The 25,399-nt window shown below is 39.9% G+C and overlaps 1 protein-coding gene across 3 annotated transcripts in view; it reads right to left on the bottom strand.

Moving 5' to 3' along the window:
* Window positions 1-25,399, bottom strand: part of TRPM7 (transient receptor potential cation channel subfamily M member 7) — a 51,403-nt gene extending 26,004 nt beyond the window's left edge. For 2 of the 3 annotated variants that reach the window (XM_033070503.1, XM_033070505.1), the window contains exons 1-7: window positions 6,133-6,230; window positions 4,707-4,745; window positions 4,059-4,257; window positions 2,720-2,933; window positions 2,060-2,184; window positions 1,236-1,407; window positions 276-450 (exon numbers count right to left, since the gene is read on the bottom strand). In XM_033070503.1, the coding sequence (XP_032926394.1) occupies window positions 276-450; window positions 1,236-1,407; window positions 2,060-2,184; window positions 2,720-2,933; window positions 4,059-4,257; window positions 4,707-4,745; window positions 6,133-6,230 (1,022 nt within the window). Of the gene's footprint in view, window positions 1-275; window positions 451-1,235; window positions 1,408-2,059; window positions 2,185-2,719; window positions 2,934-4,058; window positions 4,258-4,706; window positions 4,746-6,132; window positions 6,231-25,106 lie in introns of those variants that run through there. The other variant, XM_033070504.1, reaches the window with a different exon arrangement.

Genomic DNA, 25,399 nt, shown 5'->3' with positions numbered 1-25,399 from the left:
TTTATTATTTGAAGCTACACTCAAAACAGACAAGTGTTTTCTGCATTAAACAGAAAAAGCTTTTCTACAGATTCATGAAGAAATGGTCTCAAAACTCTCTGTGGATGACAGACATGATAGATGCCACACATCTGTACATCTTGTCATTTATCTGGGCATGACAAGAAGTGCCTGGACACAGTCCTGTGCTGTGTGCTCTGGGATGACCCACTGGGGTCCCTCCCAACCTGACCCATTCCGTGGTTCTGTGCCAGTCTGGCACTGCTGGCACTCACCCCCCCTCTTCTGTCTGCTTGTGAACATAGGCCAGGATGTCTGCAGCTCTGCCAGTTCCTTCACACACCACCACAGGCACTGGAGGGCTCTCCTGAAGAAAGTCTAGAACTGTGAGGATGACATTGGGGCCACCTTCAAACACAAGTGCCACCACAGGCACACCTTGGCCAATTCCTGGAAAACGGCAAACAAAAATTAAAACCCAGACACTGTAAGTGTACAGTGAATGCTAAGGCCAGCTTTACACATTTAATACATCAGGTTTTTCCTTTCTATTGAATCAACATTAAAATGCTTCCTGCCAGACATTAACTGTTGGTAATGCACAGTTTCAAGCATTTTATGTTCTGGACTGGGACACTTGAAGCACTGCCAAGCTGGTCAATACAACAGGATACAGTCTACAAAAGAGAAGAGATTTCCCTATAGAAACATTCATGAACTAATACAAAAAACTGAAGAATTTTTCTTTCAGGAACTCCTCTTTTAACTTCACCCAATAATTTTCAAAGGTGACAACACATACACTCAGTCTGAACATAAGTACATAGGAACTCTCTACTGATGGGAACTATTGCAAAAGCATTCCTGTAAAAGGGTCAAAACACATGTGTTGCTCCACAACTGGGAAAACACCAAACTGCAAGCATGAAACTGCAAATGATCAGTGTCAAAACCATTAATTAATCAGACCAATAAGGTCTGACAACACACCAAGACCTGAAGTGACTTGTATTTGTTTTTACGAAACAGACAACTTCATTCAAAAAGGATTCCTCCTTTTCCCAGAGAAATCATAAATCTACCAGCAATAACTAGGGTCCAGAGCAGCTGGTGAAATTTTAGACTTGAAGAATAAACAAAAGTTCTATTTTTTTAATTTTGTCATTCAGATGTTTGGTGTCAACACCTTTTTCATTAAGCAGTAGTAACAGCCCTCAGGCACCAGAATTACTTACTTGCATGGATCCGTTGCAAATTAATCGTTTTTTCCAGTTCTCTTCGCAGTTTAACTTCTGCTCCATACTTTCCAACTGTTCCATCATCCACCAGAATGAAATGGGAATGGAGGTTATTTAGCACGTTTAGTTTACTTAATGGATTTAACAAGGTCTGATATGGAGCAACCACCTAAGTGTAAGCACACAATAATGTCTTACTTGCAAAGATTCACACTTGTTTCTGTGAAACTTAACTAGACACGAGAAGTGGTGGCTCAACAAGAAGCACTGACACATATAAGGAAGCACTGACACATATAAGGAAGCACTGGCACATATAAGCATGCCTTGGATTAGGATACACCAACTGCTGCAGCTCTGAACTTTGTGCAGGGAATTGGACAATTGCATCACTAAAGGATGCTGTTCTGAAGGGTAACAGAGAAAAGATCCTTTGAAAAGGTGTCTTTGGGGAAAATTTGTGACTTCTCTGGCAAACAGTAGCACTGAAGACTCCACATCAAAACTTTTCAACTTATTATCCTCTCTAAATGTGAATTCTCTGTAATGGCATTTTTGTTATTTGATTCAATAAAATCAAATTTATATTACTGATAGTGGGGAGGGGAAAAGGATTGCATTTAAGAACAAGCTCCTCCTGCAGCACATTTGCATTTTGCAACTTGTTTACAGTAACGATCTTGCCTAAGTCACAGATGTCAGTGTATCTCCGTAGTAAAGCAAGTATTCCAATGATGCAAAGCAAGGGGAAAACATGCTTGACAGATGTGCCAAAAGTAAATGAGGTAAATCATTATTTCAGTTAGGTAATTCATCCTTACATCTCTTCCAACAAGGTCGTTTCTGTTTTCAATCACTCCCCAGGGAGCAATCCCAATAGTGCAAATCTTTCGAGATGATCTGGAAGCGTGTTCTCTTAGAGCATCACCAACATGTTTTGCAACACCTGTTTCGTGCATAAAAAGATTCCAGTGCACTGAATGCCACATCTTACTAAGAATACAAATATTTATTTAGGTAACTGGACCTTTAACTGTTGTATTTAGATAACCAGGCCTTTAAGGACCTGGAAACTTGCTGACATACTACCAAAGTAAAGGCACCATGCCACATATACTAGGAGGAAACAAAGTCATTCAACAAAACAAATATTAGCCTAGCAAGAGCTAAAGAGTTTCCAGTACATTACTGTACTTCTTTTTAATCACATTAAGCTCTTCCTTGTTTCAAAACCAAAACCCAGAAAACAATCAACGAAACAAAACAAAGCCCAAAACCCAATCCCTCTATATGTTATATCTATTTTCAATACAAAACAGTAACCCACTTTGAAATACACATTTTTAAAAAGTATTTTAATTCCACTTGACTGAACTCATTCAAATTTACTTTGTTTTAGGATGTAGCAATGCATCCATACATTAAATCTTTTGGCTCTCTGCAATCCAGTTAATTGTGCACATTCTTTGCTACTTCCTTACCTGTGTTCACTCCTCCAGTTATAATCCAGGCTCCTGTGGTTACTGCAGCTTTGATAAGACCTTTGGCAAGCAATTGTTTGATGCGTGGGTGAAGTTCAAATTTCTGCATGCCCCCATGGACAGATATAACAAGCTTTGGCAACTCCATTTGCCATTCTTTTAGCATAAGTTGCAGAATAGCTTCAGGCTTAGTGTCATATGACAATCGCACATACTGCAGGCATAAGAACAGAGTTAAAAGGTTCAAATGTGTAAAAAGAAGAACCAGGATGTATTTCAGGATATATTATCTTACTCCTGGCTATGGAAACTGTAATTCACTTTCTCAAAGCAGATGCAATAAATGAATATGCTCCCTTTATATACTCTATAATCCAGATGAGAAAGCAAGTTTTGGAAAGGAAACAACTACAGAAAGATCATGGTATTCCACCCTACTGGCACAGTGACCTAGAAAATGACTCTATGAAAGCACTGGATGATCTCTAAATTAAATGAAATTCAGAAGTACCCATAAAAGCTCTGCTATCTGCTGGGTGAGGCTTTTGTGTCCCCTGCAAAGAATTTTATAATTGCTTGTCTTTCCTTCCCTGTTCCCAGTGGGAAGGAAACCTACATTTTTCAACAGAAAACTTCAAAACTGGCAGCTTTTTAACACTGTGTTTAACAGCATAAGATTAAGTAGATGGCTGATCAGCTACAATGCTGCCAACATCTTCAGTATGAGCTATTGAATGAATAGAGGAGGGGAGAGTAGGAAATGGAACTCTTCCTGAATAAAGTTCTAAATAACAAAACACTACTCCCTCCCTTGAGCAACCCCACTTGCACTCTGCAGAAGGAAGCAGAAATGAGTGTGGGCAGGCTGGTGTTTCTGTGCTCCTAGAAAAGGGTTCACAGCAATTTTAAACTACACTAAGTACAAAGGAACCCATACACTGTTATTGAGAACATGGAAGAACCATGCCAAAGGGCCCTTCTGTCAGAGAGATGATCTGAGTTGGAGCACTGGGCTGTCCTTGAGGCTTCTGCCAGCTGAAGAACACAGCTTCCTCACTCAGGCACTTCAGTTTGACCACAGGAGTCACACTGTAAAAGAACTCCATGCAGCCTCTAACTGCATAAGCTTCAAATAATTTCTACCACAACTAAAAATCTTGTACAAATAGAAATTAGAAAGAATTCAAATCACAACAAAAATGCTAGAAAAGGACATTGGTTTGTCACAATAGAGGTGTTAATACTTTCAGCCTTCAATTGCAGAAGTTAAATTAAGCATTCAGCACCAACATGTTTAGAGTAAGAAAAAAAAAAAGAAACAACAAAACGTCATACGTGCCTTAGCCCTGTAAGAATGAGAGCCACCTTGAAAGTTGATGACACCATAAGCATCAGTAGAGGTCTGTTCTGTGTGTTTTTCCACTGACCATTCTTCTATCTCCTGGTTGTAGTTTTCACCCAGCTTCACATCGGAGTATTTCATAGCCAGACTGGCAGTAAAACAAGCGTGTTGTCTGACCAAGCGGCCACAGCAGCACCTGCACCAGCCAGAATGCTTGGTCAATACTTCCATGGCAAGACAAAAGAACTTCCTTTATCCACACCAGGAATAGAACAGACTTAGAAAGCAAACATTCTAGACATTAGATAAACCTCTTTTCCAGAGCGAGCCTTGTTGTCATAAATATTTACAGCAATAGTCAATTACAATACATATTATTATGCAAAATACTGAAGCTCACTAAGGTAGCAAGCTGGAGGCCAGGAGAAATTGCTCTTTGAAGCCAAGTAATTTATATAACATTTATAAATCCATGACCTACTTACTGCAGACAGTTCTTTAAACATTAGCTATATTTATTTTATATCTAACCTTTCACCAACTTGTCACTCCTAACATTGATCAAAACTTTTGAAAACCCTATTATGAAAGCACTTACTTAATGAGAATACATTCATAAATATTTTAATTACAAAGACCTTTTACCTGACAAGTTGCTGACAAATCTGACATCCTGGAAGGCATCTGTAAGAAATATGTAAAGATATGACTAAACTTCTCACATAATTCACACACAACAGTGAGCAATTCATCAACAACCACAGGCCATTTTTAGAAACTGAAGGACAAATGTGGTGGGAAAGTTGTAAAATCCATTGTAAGCTACAAATAGGTTAAACTGAAAGGGCAAGTGTTGAAGACCATTCTGTTCCTTGTTAAATGCTCTGGAAATTTTAACAGCTTCCTAATTACTTTGTTTGCATTTGCAAATTTTCCATGTGCTGCAGTCATGGCTATAAATTCTACAAGCTTCTCATGTCACATGATTTCAAGTAATGTGGTGAATTATTTACAATAATTTGAAAATTCTACACCCTTTAGTTCTTCTTATGTTTAAAAACAAAGTACTTAAATGAAAAACAGTAACCCCAGTATACTGCCCCAGTATAACAAAATGGATTTTATAAGTGTTTTATAAGGAAAAGAGTGAAATAGAAGTTTTCTCAACCTCAGAAGAAAACGTTTCTCCGCTGCTCTCATATACATGAAGCTTAAGAAAAAATAGTGATCTCAAATCCATAACTGCAACAGTAAACATTATGGGAAGACAAAATGGACTTAAAAATACCAATTTTAAATCTATTTTGACTTTATTTTATCTGTGACACAAATGTCATGACTATACACGTCAAACTCAATCATTCTAGGAACTCTTAAATTATACCTGTAACACTTGGTTAAAATCAGCTGGATGAACACTATCACTAACTTGCTTAATTTCACACCTCTAATTTAAGATAAAGTAAAAACAGAAGTGAGATATGCAAAATATTCTTAGCCTCCGCCTAGTTTTTTTTCCTCTAAGAATTTAAGGATGAAAAATTATTACGTATCACATGAAATCTGAACAGTTCTCATTTATCTGTTTTCCCTAGAAGCAAGTACTTCAGCCTTTTTAAATTTTTTCCCCACCCCAATTCTTGCTTTTCTTTATTCTTCTGTGCATTCTTCATCCCTTTTTCTTACACTGTCAGGTTGATTTTCACACTTCACCCTACACTTACAATGCTGGTTTTTAAATTCCAGTAGAGGATATCACTATGAGACTTTCTGACTTCAGAAATTTCTTTTTCACATCCCCCTCACTGTAAACAGATCAGAGACATCAGTAGGAGGAGTGGTAAGAAACAGCAAAGGGAAGAGGGGAACATTTTTTGGAGATTTCTTCAATGCCAAAGTACTTTCAGAAAAAGGAATAGAAAATCCAATTCACAGAGTGACAATGTCCAGTCACAAAAGCACAAACCTAAGACAGTATTTCATACAAAAAACCAGTCCAACACTCATGAGAATACTGATTTTTTTCACTGTTAAAGAGCAGCAATGAGTTCTTACATCATTTCTCATTTACCTGTGGGGGTCTTTTGAACTTGGTATAATATACACACACTCCCTCTTCGTGAAAGTGTTTTCTATCCAGGATTTCTGGGACTGAAAAACAAAAAACATTAATTGTATTATAAAATACAAATCACATGCCTTTAAAATGAAAAATACTTTTTAAGGAAACAGGAGTTAGAAGCAGGGGTTTGCTCTCTCACAAACTAACACCACCATATATAACCTTATAAAAGCATCTCACACATCCCTCCAAAAGTTGAGATAACAATTTATATAATTTATATACAAATCACTTAAAATCAGAAGCAACATTTTTCAAAACACTCAAACGGCAAAAATTTTAATGTGAAAATAAATGTAAAAAACAAAACAAAAAAAAACCAACACCCAAAAAACCCTGTTGTTCCAGATTCTCTCTTCACATTAAGAAGACCAACAGCCTCCTCCAAGGAGAAGGAAAAGTTGCAGAGTAAAGGCATTTCTTGAGACAGAAAGGAGGAGAAAAAAATGCACAATTCACACCAAAGAATCATGGAAGGAAAAGCAAGACAACAGAATGAGCACTCACACAGTGCATTTCACATTCAAACTAATCCTTTAAACACCTGCAATAAATTAAATAGTCAAGGTGATAATTTGCTACTATCCTTCTTCCTTTCCGTACAGATAGGAATGAATGGTGTAGCAAAGGAGAAAAGCAGGATATTAAACTTTACATGGAAACAGTGTTATGGAGGATTCCATTACACCATGTTTGGTCCTTTTCCCTCTTTTTTGTTTGTTGGGTTGGGTTTTTTTTTGCTGTTTTCTTTACATCTCCTTTGAAGCAGAACAAAGTGACTGACCCTTAAGAGGTTTGTGAGAGAGATCTCTTCCCCTGCTGTCCTCAGAATTAATTTCTAATGCTTTAGTAGCATCTCCTCAGTTCTTCAGTAAGAAAAGTGCACTATCCACCACAAAGGAGCTGAGTATTTCCTAGGACACCTTTGCCTTACAAGAGTTGGGCATGTAACAGCTCTGTCTCCTCTACCTTTATCACATGATTAGCACCACCACGAAAATAAACTTGATATATGAGTATATGTACATTTATATATATATCATACTAAATGTGTATTTTTACATACAGTAAGTAGACCAAATTTTTAGCTGCTTGCTAAGGATTTTTTAAGCACTATTAAGCTTTAGCCTTTGTGAGACAAATCCCAGTTCTAGAAGCTGCTTTCTCTTGCCACTCTTCACATGGGAATTTTTGTATTTAATTTCTTAAAACTGAGCATTACCTTTACACTGCAGTAGTTTAAGCTTAAGTCTGCAGATCCTCCAGAATATAAAAAGATACAGAAGAGTAATTTAATACTTAGATGTTTCAGCCAGCTGGCTAAAACCACACCTTGAAGCAAGAGATCACAGGCATAACACGCTAGATGTCAAAATCCAAGGAATATAAACCACAAGCAATTGCGTCAATTGCTCCACACAATATTGTTTTATTATTAAGTGGTGATCAAAGCTGGGGACAAGGAACACTGGCTCACAATGTGCAACAACACTTTTCATAATAAACACTTTCCCAAAAAAAGAAAAATAAATAAATAAAGGCCCCCAAAACAACTAACCATTCATCAGTTTTTCTCAAAGGATGTGGTTCTAACTACTCATCAAGGATTTCTCTGAATTCTTCAGCACTGCACATATTTGCAGCACAGTATCACTACATCCATATGTCACACCAAGTCACCCCAAGTCAGTTATTTATGTAGAAGAAGCTCTGTAATGTAACTTTTTGGTAAAATTAGACTATCTCTAGAAGCGTGCCTGTATGCTAATTAATCTTTATTGCAGAAGATTTTATACAGAATTTGCTAATTCCAGAGTCTTGTATTCTTTTGAGAGGGGGAAAGGAAAAAAAAAATAAACCAAGAAGGGACAAGAACTGAGTGAAAGACTAAAATGTATTTCCCACGAATGGGTAAAAACCGCATTAAAAATGTAGGAAGTATTGCCTTCCATGTAAATAAGAACTATTATTGCACAATGTTCCTGTGATGACTAGAAAAAGGAAGATGAGGACACTATTAAGTATAAATTAGTTGCAGCAGTTACCTCTAAGAAATACTTCCTCATCAGCTAAAGATTAAGTTAAAACAGGAGATCAAGTCAGACATCAAAAATCAATACGCAGGTTATCAGACTTTTTAGGAAAAACTGCCTACTCTTATTAAAGCTTTTTATCATCTGAACAGGATACAGAACTCCACCCCCAAACTCTGTTTCCAGTAACAGGCAGCTCCTGCTGCTCCAAGTGCTCTGTTTTCCCAGTGTATTTTTAGAAAATGCACTTTACAACATGGTTATGGGTAACATGGGTCAGGAGGCTTTTAGCAAAAAACACAAGTAGCATCAACATATAGAGATCTACTTCCTTTCAAAACTGCATCTTGTGGAAAAAAACTTAAGCCTCCCATATTCTTTCCTGTGCATTCACAATCTCTCAAGCTAAATAAAATTTAAGACTTACAAGAAAAGTTTTAATACAATTTATACTATCCCAGAATTTATCTTCATTTTTCTCTTCAGATGGGACTAAGATAATTTCACCACATTAAAATGTCTCAGCAGACAACGCTGGGAGGATCTTGTCTATACACAAAAATCCTTCACTTTTACATTTTTGGAAGAGGTACGACAGTAACTACTAACTCTTCATCCCAAAGAGGCCAACAAGGCTTTTACACAGGCTTTAAGCTGCAGGTTTCACAGGACACCTCATTCTCTGAGCAAAGCTCCCCGTGTCTTTCAGTACTTCTGAAAAAGGTCAAGAAGCAGAAAGCACAGAGATTTGATCCAATCATCTAGAAGAGATATACTCACTCTGGGATCATGACTAAAATAAATACTTCACACTATTTTAAATAAATATGTCCTCTCCCAACAGTTTAACCAATGCTGAAATAATTTTAATTGCTATATGAAACAAAACCTCCACAAGTACTTGCTGAAATATAAACTCAAGAGAACATGCCCAATTATTCCTGACTTCTGGAAGTATCTAAATGCCAAGATAATCCCATGGCCTCTTATAAGGTGGAAGTTTTACCATAGCCATTTCAATACTAACTATGTTTGACTCAGCAATAGCATTAGCACTCCAAAGCTCCAGTAACAGGGATTATTTAAATGTACCTGCTCAAGATTTACATGTTATCTTTACTGAAATTCACATTGGGTAATTTTAGCAAGGGTCTCTGTAGAATGAAATTTTTATCACAAACTACAATTTCAGGTTTTGCATACAGCAGGTAAAAAAAGAAAATTAAAAAAAAAAATTAAATAAAATCACAGAAGTACACTATGAAATCAGGCCTTGGAAATAAAAACCACCACCCTACCAGTCTCCCCTCTTCAGCTCACATGTTTTTAAGAGCCTCTCATATTAAAATAAGAAGGCAATTAAGTTCTAGCAATTGATGCACAGCAATATGGTAAAGCCTTATCAAGCTATTGCAAAATTCTCAAAGTTTACTCAACAAGCTTGGTCTGAATTATTTTCTCCGCAGACAATAAGCCTGCCTGCTTGGCAAGATCTCCAAATGACTTGCATGTTTTTCAAGTAACACAAATATGGCAGGTTTAAATAATATTTGTAGTGGGCAATCCTGGACTTCTTCATGCACAAAGGGATCCCAGCTTATTTTTTCTACTATTTTGTGATACTGTATACTTTGTAAGATCCTAAGTTACAATATTGTAACAATATTTGCTACAAAACTAAAATTTAACTTTCCCCACCTATATCCGCCTGGAGCCTCCAACAGTGCAAAGGAACCCAGCAGTTCTCCTCGCCACTTTTCAATAAAGCTCCCCCAAATCAGGAAATGGACCTGAATTAATAAACAATTTGCCAAACTGTGACCTTTGTGGAGGACTGGTAATGGGGATTTCAGTTACTGATTGCACAGACTGAGTTTCAAATTTAGAAATCATATCACCTTCTACACCGTCTCATATTTCATCTTTCAAACCTCTGCTTACACCATGTGGTAGCTCAGTACATGCAACACTTGCTCAAATTTTATTTGTCTGCTATTTAAAAATTAATATAGACTCTATATTCTTTCTCCACTGCCTCAAATTTTCCAAAATGTTTATTTTCCATCTGGACAGAAGAAAATACAGGAAAGTTTCAGCAAGCCTGCAAACAAGAAGGCACAATGGAAACTATGTGCAGCAGGGACAGTTGTGCTAGCGCTGCCGAGAGGAGTCCTGTCTGTCTAGGTCACAGCCAACAAGATAAATTTCAAAACATTTCTAAGACACATACTGTACTAACAATGTCCTTTAGCTTGTCTATTCAAGGAATTGTCCACTGACAATGTTCCAGCCTGAAGCTACTGCTTCTTATATAACTATCCATACCACACACACTCTTTGTGACTTAGCAGAGGATCTCTCATCTGAGAAACCCACTCTATTATCCAAACACGTGCTACACCATGGGACTGACCTGTGATCCCTGCCCACACAGCCAGCCCCAGCCATGCACTGGGCTCCTGCAGCTATAGCTGAAAGGCAGAAATTCCAGACAAACCTCTATCTTATTGCTTTTATGCCAGACACATTGAATAAAGCCAAACAACTGTGATAAATACAATATCCAATTAGGTTAATGTATATCAAATAGTTCAGAATTCAAAAAGCCTCTTGTGGGAAGAGGAGCCATAAATAAAATGCACCAAATGAAAAGTTTCAAGTGTGTTTTAATAAGGTTATAGAGTCTCCTCCACATCAATAGCTCATTGAAAAGATTTCTAATAGGCGCTTCAAATCCTTAAGGCAGTAAGAACCACACTCCAGGTAAAGCACCTGGACTTGTTTTCAGGACAAATCAACTGAATGATACTGGAAATGTGCACCCCAGGATGAGTTGAGTAACTAAGCCATTGTGTATGGCATGGAGAACTAGCTGAAAGACAGTTTTGTCAATCTACCAAAGAGAAAACTTAAAATTTTGTATTAAAAATGCTGGCAGACCATCTCAGTCCCTCAAGGAAACACTTGAGGAAACTCTTCAAAACTTCAGCTAAGCAAATAAGCAGATGGAAGGAAAAAAAGAAAGTTAGGTAGTTTAATGCCATATATTTGTTACCATTTGTTTTAAACTCTTGGCTCTGTCCAACCCTAGGCATTTAATTTACTAGTTTTCCCTTCAATTTAAAGTTACATACTTCTATAATTTTAGTTCGGAGGTTTTTGTTTTCTTTTTTAAAAGCGGGGGGAGAAAACAAAGCATTTAGCCAGCTAGTATTATGGACTATATTTAAAAGACTCTTTGACACAGAATAACAGTGGTTACTGCCCAAAGAATGCACAACACACAGAGCACCTACAAAACTTGCTCCTGAATCAGTATCTGCAGCATCAGTCAGCCTCAATTTTTTGTACTAACTTCCACAGAAAGTATGGAGATGTGCAATACTCAGAAGACAGAGGCTGAGACATGATCCCAATGCCAGAAGATATTCATGCAGTGCTTTAATGTATCCCTGTGAAGAATGCTACTCTAACTTCATTGTTTAATCCATTACAAATGAAAATTTTTGCAAGGATATTTTACCTGCTGCATCAGGATTTCTTTATTAGTCTAAAACAACTACCAGCTTCATATACAAGATGTTTTTTGGTTGTTTTTTTTTCCCCCAAATGCATTGGGACATCTCTTGTCACAGAATGTGACCAGCTCAGACAGACAGAACCACCATGCACGAAAAGTGTCTCTGCTCCTGTTCTGAACAGAACAGCTCACCAGGCTTCACTGGACTCCTAAGAAAGAAAACCGCTCCACTTTTCTGGATTCAAAGACTTCTCTAAAGAAAATATTGCTACAGTCCTGAAAATTGATTGTTGGACAGCAAAAAAATTACTGGGTTTATGTTAAATAAAAACTGTGAAGCAAGCAAGGAAAGAGGGCAGTCAGAGAAAGCCTTCTGTCAATTCTGCACATGGGAAGCAGGTGAGCCAGAGAGCAAAGATAAGAATCTTCATCTCAATGGCTCCCTTAGTGCTGAAAACAAACCTTCAACAATCCTATTTATTAAACAGTTCAGGAGATTTGCTCTGAACAGATTTCACAGCAATCCAGGTCTCTAACAGAGTAGCTATTGTTTCATCAAGTTCTTCTCTGACGTAATGAAGCCACCACAGAACTCCCAAAATCCACGTGCAGTTCTGCATGCAAAGGGTAATCAGGATTTGTCAAAAGGGATTTTTACAGCTCTCAAACTTGATGAAAATTATTCCAATCTGCTATTTAGAGAACAGGTTGGTTGTGAGAGAATTATTTCACTGTACTATTACAAAGCACATAATTCAGTTGTTTTCCTGCAGATTCATTTAATTAAGAATACTCTAAATTCATGAACAGAATTTAGCATTATGAAGTGGTGAATTTTAACCCAGATGTACCAGAATAAAATCCACAGATGTAATATTTTTGGTATATTTTTATTATATTCAAACTCAATCCACTACACCCATATTGTTGGGAAAGTTATCTTCTAGCTGCAATACAGCAGTAGAAAATTCAGAGTAAATGTAGCACATTTTAAAAATAAATAATAAATTTATTTACTTAATAGGTCAAGGTCTGTGCCATTCTGCAGTCAGACCAGCCACAAAATAACTCCTCTTTTTCAGAAATTTGAAAATGCATACACCATCTACAAAAGGCATAAAATAAATATTAATATGCACCTAGAAAATATTTCACAACCGATTCCACAGTATGAGATAGCTCAGGTCACTATGGAATGGACCATCAGTTGATTTCAGAAGACAATTAACCACTGGTGTAATTTCAAACTGGTTGTTCTCCCCTGCTATAACAATAAACAGCTTCAGAGTTAAGTGCCCTATTCTACCAGTTAATAAACTTGCCAAAAGCAGAGACTCCCTGAGACTGTGGCAGCACAGCAGATGGCAAGCTGTTCCTGAACACGCCTCCAGAAAAGCCGAGGGGAAACAAGGAGAGAAACGCATTTCAATTTTTATTTTCCAACAACTTTTATTGACAGAATTTGGATTTTTGGTAGGAAAAAGAAAATACAGCAGAAGGTAAACCAGTTTCATTGCTGTGAGCTGAAGTAAATTGATTTCTAAATAGTTTACATTTGCCGTCTTCCCAACTAATGAAACACCAAGCTAAAAAAATTTTAGCTCTGCAAAATAATCTATAAATTACTTCCCCTGAGTTCACAGACCAATTGCATTTGATGCATTTCATAAAGTATTTCAAAGCATATACTGAAGTTACAACCTAGAAGCAACAGACCACTGAGTTTTCACAGGAGATGAAGATAATTCTTTACTCCCTAAAACTTAACACCATGGATGAAAGAAATGGCTAGAGAATGAGTATGTGGTTGTAACTACAAGAAAAAAAGTTACAGCTTTTCAGCCAACATGTTCACTCCTCATATTCACTTTATTAAAATGAGATTAAAACAAAACAAAATCCAAACAAACAAATCATGGCAAAGTACACGGGAATGTCTGCAAGCCTGTACAGTGCTTCTTTCTGATAGGGTTCCTCACTTAAAATCCACTTTTAATTATGTTGAATGACCCATACAAACCAAGCTGGAATATCTTACATTTTCAAACACCCAGCCTCCTTCCCCTTCCTTATCCACAGTGATACAGCTGCACAGTCTGCATCCTCCTCACCTCTCACAGCACCAGAGATTGAGTTGCAGTCTGTGATCATTCTGACCTCACCACATGCACATTGCAAGCCCACACACTCTCTTAAATAAGACCAGCAGGAAGGCAGAGTCAGCTTTCCTACTCACCAACACACACAGAATGATGCCAAGTCTTTTTAAGTCGGTCAAAACATTTCTGTGGCTCTGAAGGCTGGTGCCTGTCCCTGGTCCTTTCTGCGGGGACGGATGGGACACGCTGTGCTGGCTGCTGAAACCCCTGCGCTTCCTGCCCCAGCAGATCTGCTCTACATCCAAGTGTTAGTTTGGGTCATACTTCACATCTCTGGCAAGTGCTGGGCTTACCTTGCACGTGCCACAGAGGGTGTATGAACAGACAATCCTATAAACTCTGGATTTATTTTTGGAAGGAATCAGGCTTGGGGCATGGTTTCAGCAGTAAAGCAACTCACACGGTCTGGATCTGGTTGCTGTCCTCCTCAAGCAACCTCCAGTCCCTTCCCCATTCACACAGGGAATACAAGCCACAGATGCAAGAAAGGAGGCAGTGGGGGCCACCTCTGGAAATAAAGCAGTGGGAAAGGGCTTGTGTGACCAGCCAAATAATTAATCCTGCTCTCAATTTGCTTCTGCTTTGTTCCCTGATGAGAAACCTCAGCTCTGGTAGCCGCTGTTCCTGGACAGCTTTACAGGCTGCAAACCCCCTCACCTCGTGCAAAGGATGTACTTCAGCAATATTTGAGCTGCGGATTTAAGGAAAGTCCTCCCTTTCTAGTTCATGAAGTGCATGAACATCTGATTAATTCAGTATGTGCTGAAGCACATCACAACTACAAAAGCAAACTGGAAGGGTGGATGCTGTTTGTCCTGCTCTACCACTTGCTTAGCCTGTTCAATTTACAGATCTGACTTATTTTTCATGTCACACAAAGAAAGACACTTCTCTATCATCACAGCAAAGATTCTGATGCTTCCTGACTTAAGCAGGCTATTATTAACTCACTAGAGCAATGGAAACTTGCTATCACTAAGGGATTTTTGACATAGCTGGCCTCAGACAACTCTTTGAATATATATTTAAAAAAAAAAAAAGGAAGTCTATGCCCACGTTAATTATGGCAGATCAATAATATTTCTCTGAATACCATGAGTGAGAAGGAAGAGCAATAGAACAAACTAGTGGGCACATGAAATAGCAGACAGCACAAGACCACTGGTAAGGATGATGAAATTTCACAGAATTTATGTTTAGACACAGTATCTGGGAAAACAGCTTTATTGTTATAATCAAAAGTAGTGAAATTAGGAAAGAGGCCCATCTGCAAACAACAACCAAAGACCCACCTGAAACAGATCTAGAATTTTGGGTTCTCCCTACCTGTACACACCTGCCCACCAATGTACCAGCATTTGTTAGGCACAGTAGGTAAAGCAAATATTTTGATCAACTCTTTAGAGTGATCAGACTTCTTGGGAGATTAGAACAGGCTAGAGAAATTGGGATGAGCTGGCATAAAAGCAAACCAAAACAAGAACTTGCTATAGTTCACCTACTGTCAAATTACAAAGACTTAAGCATTTTTAAACACAGCTCATAACAAAGAGCTGCTGGATTCAGTTACACTTCCACTGCCCGTCAAGACAAAGCAGCAGCTCCCCTCTCGCAGCCAGCCCAGCCTGCAGCTGCTACAGCCCCACCTCGGGCCACAAGAGCCCTGACAGCATTCAAGAGACATCCATGTACCTCAACTCTTATCAGAAGATAAAGCTCTCCACTGAAACTATTCAAGCAGTTTCTGCTTTCTATGCCAGAAAAGTGCAAAGAAGAAACTTCACTGGGTTTGTTAAGGAAATGTGAAAGCAGCTAATTACTGTCTGAAATAATATACAATGTTTATTTAGGCACTTTTAAAAATTTCCACCCTCTGTTCAGAGGGTTGTTTGAGCTTTTGATGCTTTCAGAAGCTCTTCTATGTTAAATACCACAAGTCTAAATAATTACTCAGAAACTAAATATATTATTTTTAGAAATAAAGTACCCTCTCTTTTTTTTTGTTTGGTTTGTTGGGTTTTTTTGATTTTGGTTTTTTTCCCAGGGTAGGGGAAACAACTAATTAAATGATATTGAGAGACCACAACACGACTTCACATGGAAAATGTTTTCTATTTATGGTAATTTCCTCCAGCATACTAAATTCCAGTAAAACTCACCAAAGCTGAGTGCTATGTGGCACAAAGGCCTGTCTAAGCTGCACTGCACTAATACCTGGGACAGGCTCCTCCTTGGCCTGCTGGGAGAAGAGTGAAGACAATCATTCTAGAGAAACAAAAGCCACCAGTAGGGAGGTGGAGGTCCTGGCAAAGCCAAGAAACACAGGAGAAATATTTGCTTTTAGAGATGCAATTCTTCAAATTATAAAGTGAGGGTGCAGTCAGAGAAGACAAGCTGAGGAAGTTCCTACTCTGCCCTCCCACCCATTCTCCTGCTACTTCTCCTTCACCTGCAGTTGTGCATTTGCCCTTTGGGGAATTGATTGAGCTCCCTACACCAGCACATTACTCTCAGGAGGGGGGAAAAAAAACTCCAAAAAACCCAGGTAGCTTTAATGTCAGAATGAACAGATTCAGATGCAAACTGGACAGAAAACTAAGGCACAAGACCCACATGGCCATGATCAGGGTGGGAACAAGGGGAGTAGGATACCCGCTTTGCTAGTAGAAAGATACTGGGTTGGCAGAGGACCTGACCTGATCTAAGCATATTTGCCAAGGTACATCAGAATTATCCCCAAAAGCTCACAGGCTCTAGACACCCAGGGAAAGACTACAGATCTATGATTTAATTTTTTATGCACATGCATCCTGATATTCAGGAAGGAAAGGAAGTTAAGACTGTGTTTCTTTATTTCTTAGAGCTGCCAACGAAGCAAGAACATATTGCCTAAGGTCACATTTTGGAGGGGCAGATACCCTGTATTTAAAAATACCATTCTCATCTGGCATTGAAAAGTTGTTCTAATTCATGGTATAATTAACATTCAACTCCTAATACATTAATTACTAAAGATTTTCTTGTCCTACATGCAAGATCTTTATATTTGTCAGAAAACCCTCAAAAATCCAGTAATGATGCCCAAGAGGATAGTCAAAATGACTAACCTTATCTCAGTTGTGCTGATTTTTCTACATCCTCTTTGCAGAGAGAGGAGAGCTGCTCTGAATCCCCCTTGGTCTCCACTGAGCAAGCCTGGGGACTCATTGCCTAATTAGCTCCTGTGAATAATCCTCCCCTTCTCTGCAAAGTCTACCTGCATTCTGCAGATTGCCTGTGACCAGAAAACATCCTTCTACAACCTGAAAACAGGATTTTTCTGAAGGCAGAAAAGCTCTGGTCTTGCACATTTTCTAGCCCCGGAAGAAAGCACAGCCCAAAGTTTACTGCATTGTGCTGTCCAGCAGAGGACTGTGATCACACCAGTACCAAATATTTCTTTTGTGGGCCAGGAAACACGGAGCACAACCAGAGGATACATTCACACAGTGACTCCTTTGTTAGCAGCCTTCAGCACCACAGAATGTTCACCTGTAACACAAGCTGCCAGCCCAGACCAGGACAAAGGTGGTGAGTGCTTTCTGCCCTCTTTCCCTACATAAGCAACATTAAAAGGCCACAGTGTTTCACTAAAGCATTTAAACAATTACAGAGAATTTAACAGCAAAGAGTCCCGAAGTTGCACATGGAGCAGTAAGATTTCTATTGAAAACCACGTGCACACAAACTGTGGGTTGTCTACAGCTGAAAACTTAAAAATTATTTTTCTGCATAAGACTTTTATAAAAGAAACCAAGACTAAGACCAATTGCTTAATGAGGCAAAGACATAAATCCTCATCAAGAGCATTTCTGAAGTTGCACAAATTAGAAGGGCAAAGGTTATTTAAGTGGATATTTCTTTTTTCAATGCCTCTGGCTGCAGAGCCAGTTGATGCCAGTTTAAGAGGTAAAAGTCCATCCCAACCTCCACATCTGTGCTCAGTGCCCTGGCTGAGGCCAGGTGAGCACTCACAGGGCTGTCCCCAGGGACATGAACCATGAACACCGACAGCAGCAGTAACGGGGCCAGTAAAGAAGAACCTGTGAAACCAGGAGGACTGAGCCTCTTCCAACCAGTTCTGCAGCCAGAGGCATTGCCACACCAGACAATGCTATGTTCCTAGACAGTTCTCTAGGATATTTGTCAGTTAAGGTATCAGGGATGTATTATTCTTTTCCTAGTGCAAGGTTACTACCATGAACAGAAGTTCCTTCAAAATTAATCTCTCCCAAACTCTGTCCAGAAGATCACCTTCAGCCATAAAACTCTCAGTTTTATTAAACTTGCTCTTTAACAGAATTCTGCAAACTACAGACAATAATGCAGCCAGGGAGCACAGGAGAAACTGGTAAGACTTTGACATTTAAAACATCATTAACTGCACCTACTTGTGTAGATTAACTGATTTTTATAATTGAAGAGAAAGTTGATTAACAGTTCTGTAATTACACAACTGGTATTTTTAGGCTCTAATCATGTGTCACTTAAGCACATGCATAATTTAACCTATCCAGGTGACTGAAGTTATGCCTAAACACTTGCATGACCTGCAGCAACACCAGGGACAGGCTTTGAAAGGAAACAGCTTTTCCAGACTGGCTCTAGCCACAAACTAGAAAACTGCATTACACTCACAACACAAAGCCAATCTACATGCAATTTTAACAAAGTTATACAGCAGCATGGCTGTCTTTGAACCTGTCCACATGGCTGCTGTGTTGAGCTCTGGCAGATATATTAGCTGAATGCAGCTTTGGTTTCTCCTAACTCAAAGAAACAGTTTCAACTTCCTGAGAAAGTTAAACAAAAATGGGAACAGCACTAAAAAGCAAATATGCTGCATGCTAAGAACACAGAGGAAAAAATCTAGCAATATTCTGTTACACGAGACAAGTTACCAGCAGGAATAATTTGCCAACAGAAATAACCTGATGGGAGGGATCAAACTCATCTCGGTGCAGCTCAGTTCAGAGACAGACTGGAAGCACATCTGGTAAAAACAACTGATCTTGAATCTGTTAGCACACATTCAGAAAAGCAGGTCAAGAAAACCATCCTCTGTGAACAAGAATTTACATACAGGAGTATTCAAGGATAGCCACCATGTGCTTGCAGTACAATTAGGCAAGGCTAAAAGCAATTTGAAGAGGCCATGGAACCTGATTTGTGTTGTCACAGCTCATCCATGCCTGTGCACAAGGCTGTGAGACCCAGAAAACACACATGTGCCATGTGCTGAACACTTCCTAATGCAATAGCACAAACCAAATCTCAGGCGCTTTAGAGCAAGCTTCCAATCCAGCTTCACAGCTCCTGTCAAGTCTGGGGTGCCACAATCCCATTTTCCTAAGCCTCTGCACATGATCCCAACCTATCTCATACCAGCACCAGCATTTATGCAGTCACATGGAAGCTGGTGCAGGGAAATGACCAACAAAATAATCCACAAAAAAAAAAAGAAAGGAGGTGACAAGAAGTTTACTCAATTCAGATCCCCAGTGACTGAGCACACAAGGAAGCACAAGGGAACAGGTGAAAGGGGAGAGACACAGGGTTTAGAGTTTTGACTGGATTACAACACAGCTTTAGGAACAGCCTTGGCACATGTGGGAACAGCTAGCAAAGGGCTTGAACAACAACCCTTAACCTGAGGTTATTACCCTGCAAGACATCTCAAGTATTCCAGTCAGTCAGAAAAGATATTGTCAATAAAATGAGTAAGAGTGGGAAGGACTGAGCTACTAAATAATATTAGCCCTAGGACAGTCCCAAATCCACAAATTTTTTAAGCAATAAGTGCTTGTGAAATTAAGTTTTCCTAACAAAGCATCTGGAAATTTATTCGCAGAAGGCATAAATGTAGATTTATTTACTAAACTTAAACCTTTAGAGCCAAGTTTTTCAAGTCCACATCTCATAAAAACTGCAGCATTGGACAAAAAATTAGCAGACATTTGGATAAGAACCATCAGCCACGGACATCCTGTAAAATTCGACCCAGCATAAGTCAGGGGATACAAAGTGAAAATTCTTAGCAGAGGTGACAAGAATCAAGTAGATAAGGTAAAGAAAATAAGTACTACTTCAGGTAGAGGTAAGTGTGAACAAAGCATGGAACAAAAGCTGGGATTCAATTACAAAAACCATTGTGCTACCACTGACTGAGCTGTAACAGACACTTTCCCAGGCTGTGAGGATTACAGAGTTATGGTGAAAGGCAGAACACCAAGATTAAACTCATTTAGAGTTGTAGCTGAGAAACTATTCTCATGCAAGAATGATTTAGTGTAGCACTAAACCCAAAAGGTTGCCAATGAAAAAATCAAAACAAAAAATTAAAATCAGCAAATCAGAATTGAAATATGCCAATTCTCAAAACCACGATTTTTTTTTTTCTTTATATCTGCTCAGTTTAGCAGTAAACGACTAAAGGTAGAATCCAATAGCACAGGGAGTCATCCAGACCAGGCTTTGGGAACCATGACAAAGAATCAGAAACCTTGACCAGGTTGTTACAGATCTTGAAAAAGAGATCTAAAGCTCTCCAAATCCAAAAGAGGCCTCAAATTCTTGCTATTAAATTACTACCAGTAAGTCTAGACATTGTAAGACTCACATGTGCATAATTTTCACAAAATAAGCACACAACTACATTAACTGAAGCTGTGTATTGGTGCATGCTCTGTTTCTACTGTGTAAAATGCACAATGTGCATTTAAACAAAATAAACACCTGGTGGTGGACCATATGTGATGTAAATTAGGGCCCTCCACACACAGGCTGAAGATGAAGTCTCATTAAAGCTTCACAGAGGGTTTACAAGAGCTATTTCTGAAGGTAGATGATCTAAAAACATCAGCTGTCCAACTACATACAGCAAAGTACTAACTGGATTACTGAATCAGCCTCTAAAATTCAGATTTTGCAGCTGTAGAAAAATCAACAGATATGCTGTCACACAAATCTTATCCTATCCTCCTTGAGCTGAGAACAAACGAAACAAAGACAGGTTGACATACATTAAGTCAGCAATTGTACATTTGCAATACAGAGTGTTCAAACATTTCAGAAAATGTGACAACAAAATACATGAACCAGCTCACATTAGAATGAGTTTGTACGAATCTTCAGGAAAAAAACCTCACACTGCTCTTAGTAATATAAAGATTAAATAAACTGCAACTGTGATGCAACTCTTGGAATTTTTTTAAGAAACACAGAAATTCCCATAATTAAAGTTCAATCCAAGCCTACCATTTCAGAAGCAGCCAAACTTTGCTTCAGTTAAGGGGCAAAAAATGCATAACTTGTAAACCAAGCTTTAATGTGCTGTCAGTTTGGTACCATATTTTAAGTTCTCCTTGGCAACCAACCACATTTACCTTATAGACTAATCCTGAAACATCCTTATACCATATGCTGTCAAACCACTTGCCACAGTTCTGTCCTTTCACAAAGCAGCTTTTCAGAACTACCAGCACCACTATTAGCAATACAGTCATTTTACTCCCTGGATTCCCCATATGTTCAGGACACTTTTCATCCAATTTTTGCAATGGAAAAAAAAAGTCATATACAATTTCTCTCTTGGTTTTTTTATATTTCGTTATCCCATCAGCTGTTCACTGACCTTTCCTTCTTGGAAAGAACACAGGAGTAAGAATTGTCGTCTGCTCACCTAACAGCAATTAGACAACCTGCGTGGTCCCTTCCTCTGTGCAAAAATTATGATGGCTGGGGAGAAAAACTCAGGTTGTTTTGTGGGTCCAGTACACCTGGCAGTTAAAGGAAGTGGCTCACACTCTACATTCTAAGCAAAATGTAGGTAAAGGCTGAAAAACTCACCACTCCTCAAGAAAACTAGCATTCCTTTCATCAGTGGAACAGCTGGGATGGAGACTGCTCTTGCTCAGGGCTCCCACCCAGTTAAGATGCAGTTGGTCGGCTGCTTAATGAGTGGCTGCTACCAAAAAGACAAATCACCTCCTGCACATCCTCCCTCCCCTCCTGCACATCCTCCCTCCCCTCCTGCACAGCAGCAGGGATACCCAGCTAATCCTCTGCTGAGCCAGGACAGGGAGCAAAGCTAGCCAACACTAAGGTTATGGGGGTTTACTTTTTCTGCTCTTTTGTTAGATTAGTTTTCTGTTACTTAAAACACAAAAACACCTATAATTTAAGCACAAAAAAAAAGGCCAAGCTTCCCATATTAAAAATAACAGAAACCAAGGATTAGGTAGATTACTTTCAGTACAGGCTGTATCACGACATATGACACCATCACCTCTACCTTCTCATTATAGGAGGAAAAGCAAAGGGATTAAATAAAAAAAAAGACAATACGACTGCAGAGACTACACTAGAGGAAAAAGAGGGCTTCAGGCCAGAGAATACAAAGAAAGTGTGCAGCAAAAGTTCAAGTTCTACCACAGTTCAAGTGGACTGTTTTTTGTAGAACCAATGAAGCACACAGACTTATTTGTCAGGGGCCACAGTATTCGTCAGTACCAGAGGTAAAAAGTGACATAGTTTGAATAATTATATAAGTATCTTATTCAAATACATATGAGAATGAGATTATTCAGTAATTTATCAGATGAAAAGTCAGCTGCTGAAATTTCAACCACTGAAGGAAGGTAAAATGCACCAAGACAGAATCACAGACACAAGAAACATCACCTCAAAACCAAAACTTCAATTCTGAAAAACACACACATTAATTTTATTATCAGTCTGCCCTTTAAAAAAATGGGATAAAGAAACAGAACTAATGTTGCTTTTTTCAGAAAATAAACAGGGCATGTAAATATCACAGTCAATGCAGACACTGCTGAAAGAAATTTGGGATTCCAAAAGAAATAAATACCAGCTAACAAAAAGGACAAACATATTTTTCAGGTTAAATATTTTGAAATGAGAAGTATAATTTCATATAGTCTTGGTATTTCAAATCTTTGTAGAAATACATTCTCAAGTCTTTCAAGACTGCAAAATTCTATCAAGCATCTCTCTTTACACAAGATTTTTGACAAGTCCTCTTAGAGATTTATTTGCAACATGACTGGTGTCAAAGCACAAACCAATATAGCCAAACTCTACTGTGTCAGAGTCAGTTAATTAAGTTCAAAACAATATTGTTCTGTTTAAAAAATGCTCATCTGTCATGACTGCCCATGAGGACTGAATGGTTAACAGAAATGCACCTCACGAATGAGCCATGAGAGAAGCATGAAAAATTTGGGTGTTGGTCCAAAGTTTCCAGGAAAGGGAAGCACAGCAAGTGGCAAAGATAACGATGAGAAAAAGACAGGACTTTGGATGCTGCAGTCTATCACCATTAGAGCAGAAAAAGCTGGCCTGATGTGGTAAGACAAAATGGTAATGCAGCAAGACTAGTTAGGCAGAGCCTCAAGGGACAAGAAAATAAAAGAAAGTTTAAAACACAATGGAGTAACTCTCTCCAAGATTATCCACGTGGGGAGATAGATGATCTGATACAGATAGTGTGAGATAACTGTCAGATGCAAGGCGATGTTTCAAGGTGCCTTTGTATGACAAGTGAACATTACCCTTCCACTGCTGAGCTCAAGCAAGCAAAAAAAGTATCAAAGTACAACATCGGGAACCTAAGGTACAAACAGTCCAAACTCAGCCAAAACACCTCCACATGCACAAAGGTTCCCCCTCCTACCCTGAAATAGCAAAGTCAAGAATGGCCTCATACCAGAAGGTATGAAGGATGATCTAGCAGACACTTATCTCACCCACACAGACACATTTAAAAAGAAGACTGAACAGCCGGAATTGCCACATTGAACAACTCACTCCTTAGAATAATTCCCGATTTAATGTTGGACATCGTCCAGCAATTATTCAAAGTTGCTAAATAGTCATGGAGCAGCAGGGAAATTCTTAGCAAAATGAGCTTGCATAAAATGTCCTACATTCAAGTCAACTGAAACACCTGTTTAACAGAGGTTTCAAAACATTTGGTAAACACAGAGCAAATATAAAACACTGCAAACACACCACACTGCCAGAAAGGCTGCTGAGTCTCGAATTCGCAGAACTGTGATGGTTAAAACCAATCTGTACATTTCTAGGCTACAACATAACCAAATAACCCACCTGGGCTAAACTAAAAAAACTAAATAATCCCCTACTCCTCAAAACTAAACCCAACAACAAACCACTTCAGCTGAGAAGAGCAAGTCCCATGCGAGTGGCAGAACCCAAGCACTGTTTTAAGTCAGAATGGAAGGTTGCATTTTCAGCTTCTTCCTAGAGGAGTGCTGGAATTGCAGTTTCTAGAAAAATACAGCCCACATTTCCACACAGTTCACAGATACACTCAGGAATGGATGATTCATGGGCATGAATCCCTGTGGTTTTTAAGAAAACACCGTGAAATAAAACACCTTTATTTAAAATAAAACAAAGCATCTTACGAGAAGTTCAAGCAGGCTGTGGAAATCCATACATTTAGACTTCCCATTTACATTTTCAAAAAGCACTTGATGTGATAAGTCAATCAATTCTTTAAATATTAAGGAATAAACTTATAGGGATGAAGAACCCTTTAACAGCTAGCAGACACTCATACATCTCTAAGCGTATATACGCTCCCTTACGCATAACATGTTGAAACTGCAAAAACCAGATAGGTGTAAAGATCGGAAGGGAAGGACTGCTGCAGCCCAGAGAAGTACAGCGTGGCTGCAGCCCGAAACACCGTGACGGACAGAGGCAGCACAGGGAGCACTAACGGGGAGCTGGCGCTCCGGAGCGGTGCCTCCGCCGCGGGACCGGCGCTGCGCGGGGAGCGGGGCCGGCGCTGCCCCGGGCACCGCGCGAGGCGGGCGGCGGCGGGAGCCTCGCCCCGGCGGCGCGGGGCATTCCCGGCCGGCAGCTCCGGGAGGGCCGGGCCCGCGGCCGGGAGGTGAGCGGGGGCCGGCAGCGCGGAGCCCGAGCGTCCCCTCCGGCCCGGCGGGGCCCGTCCTTGCCGCCGGCGGGCGGGCAGCGCAGCGGCAGGAGGCGGCCCCGGCGGCTCGGGGCGGCCGGGACCCGCAGCAGCCGGCTGGGACAGGTCTGATCCGGCGGTCCCATCCCTGCCCCCTCCCCACCGAGCGCGCCCGGCCCCGCGGCACCCCCGCACCCCGCGGCTCTCACCATTCTCCTCAGGGCCGGGCTGGGTCTCGGCGCCGACTCTGGTTCTCCTCTCGCCGGGCAGCTCCTGCTCGTGGTTCGGCGTCGGCGGTGGCGGGGCCTGTCTCCATCTATCGGGGCTGGGCTCGGCGGCAGCGGAGGGCTGGGTAGGGAGCGGCCGGGCGAGGACGACGCTCCGGGGACGAAGGGAAGCGAAGGACGCGGAGAACGGCGCTGGTTCGGCTCCGCACCGGGACCCAGGGCTAGCAGCGGTCTCGGCCCGGCGCCTCTTTCTCATAATTGTGCGACTCGGCCGG

Source organism: Catharus ustulatus, chromosome 12, assembly GCF_009819885.2.
Source record: "Catharus ustulatus isolate bCatUst1 chromosome 12, bCatUst1.pri.v2, whole genome shotgun sequence".
Lineage (NCBI taxonomy): Eukaryota > Metazoa > Chordata > Aves > Passeriformes > Turdidae > Catharus > Catharus ustulatus.
The sequence above is the reverse complement of the archived record's forward strand: the minus strand, read 5'-3'. Positions and strand labels throughout refer to the sequence as shown.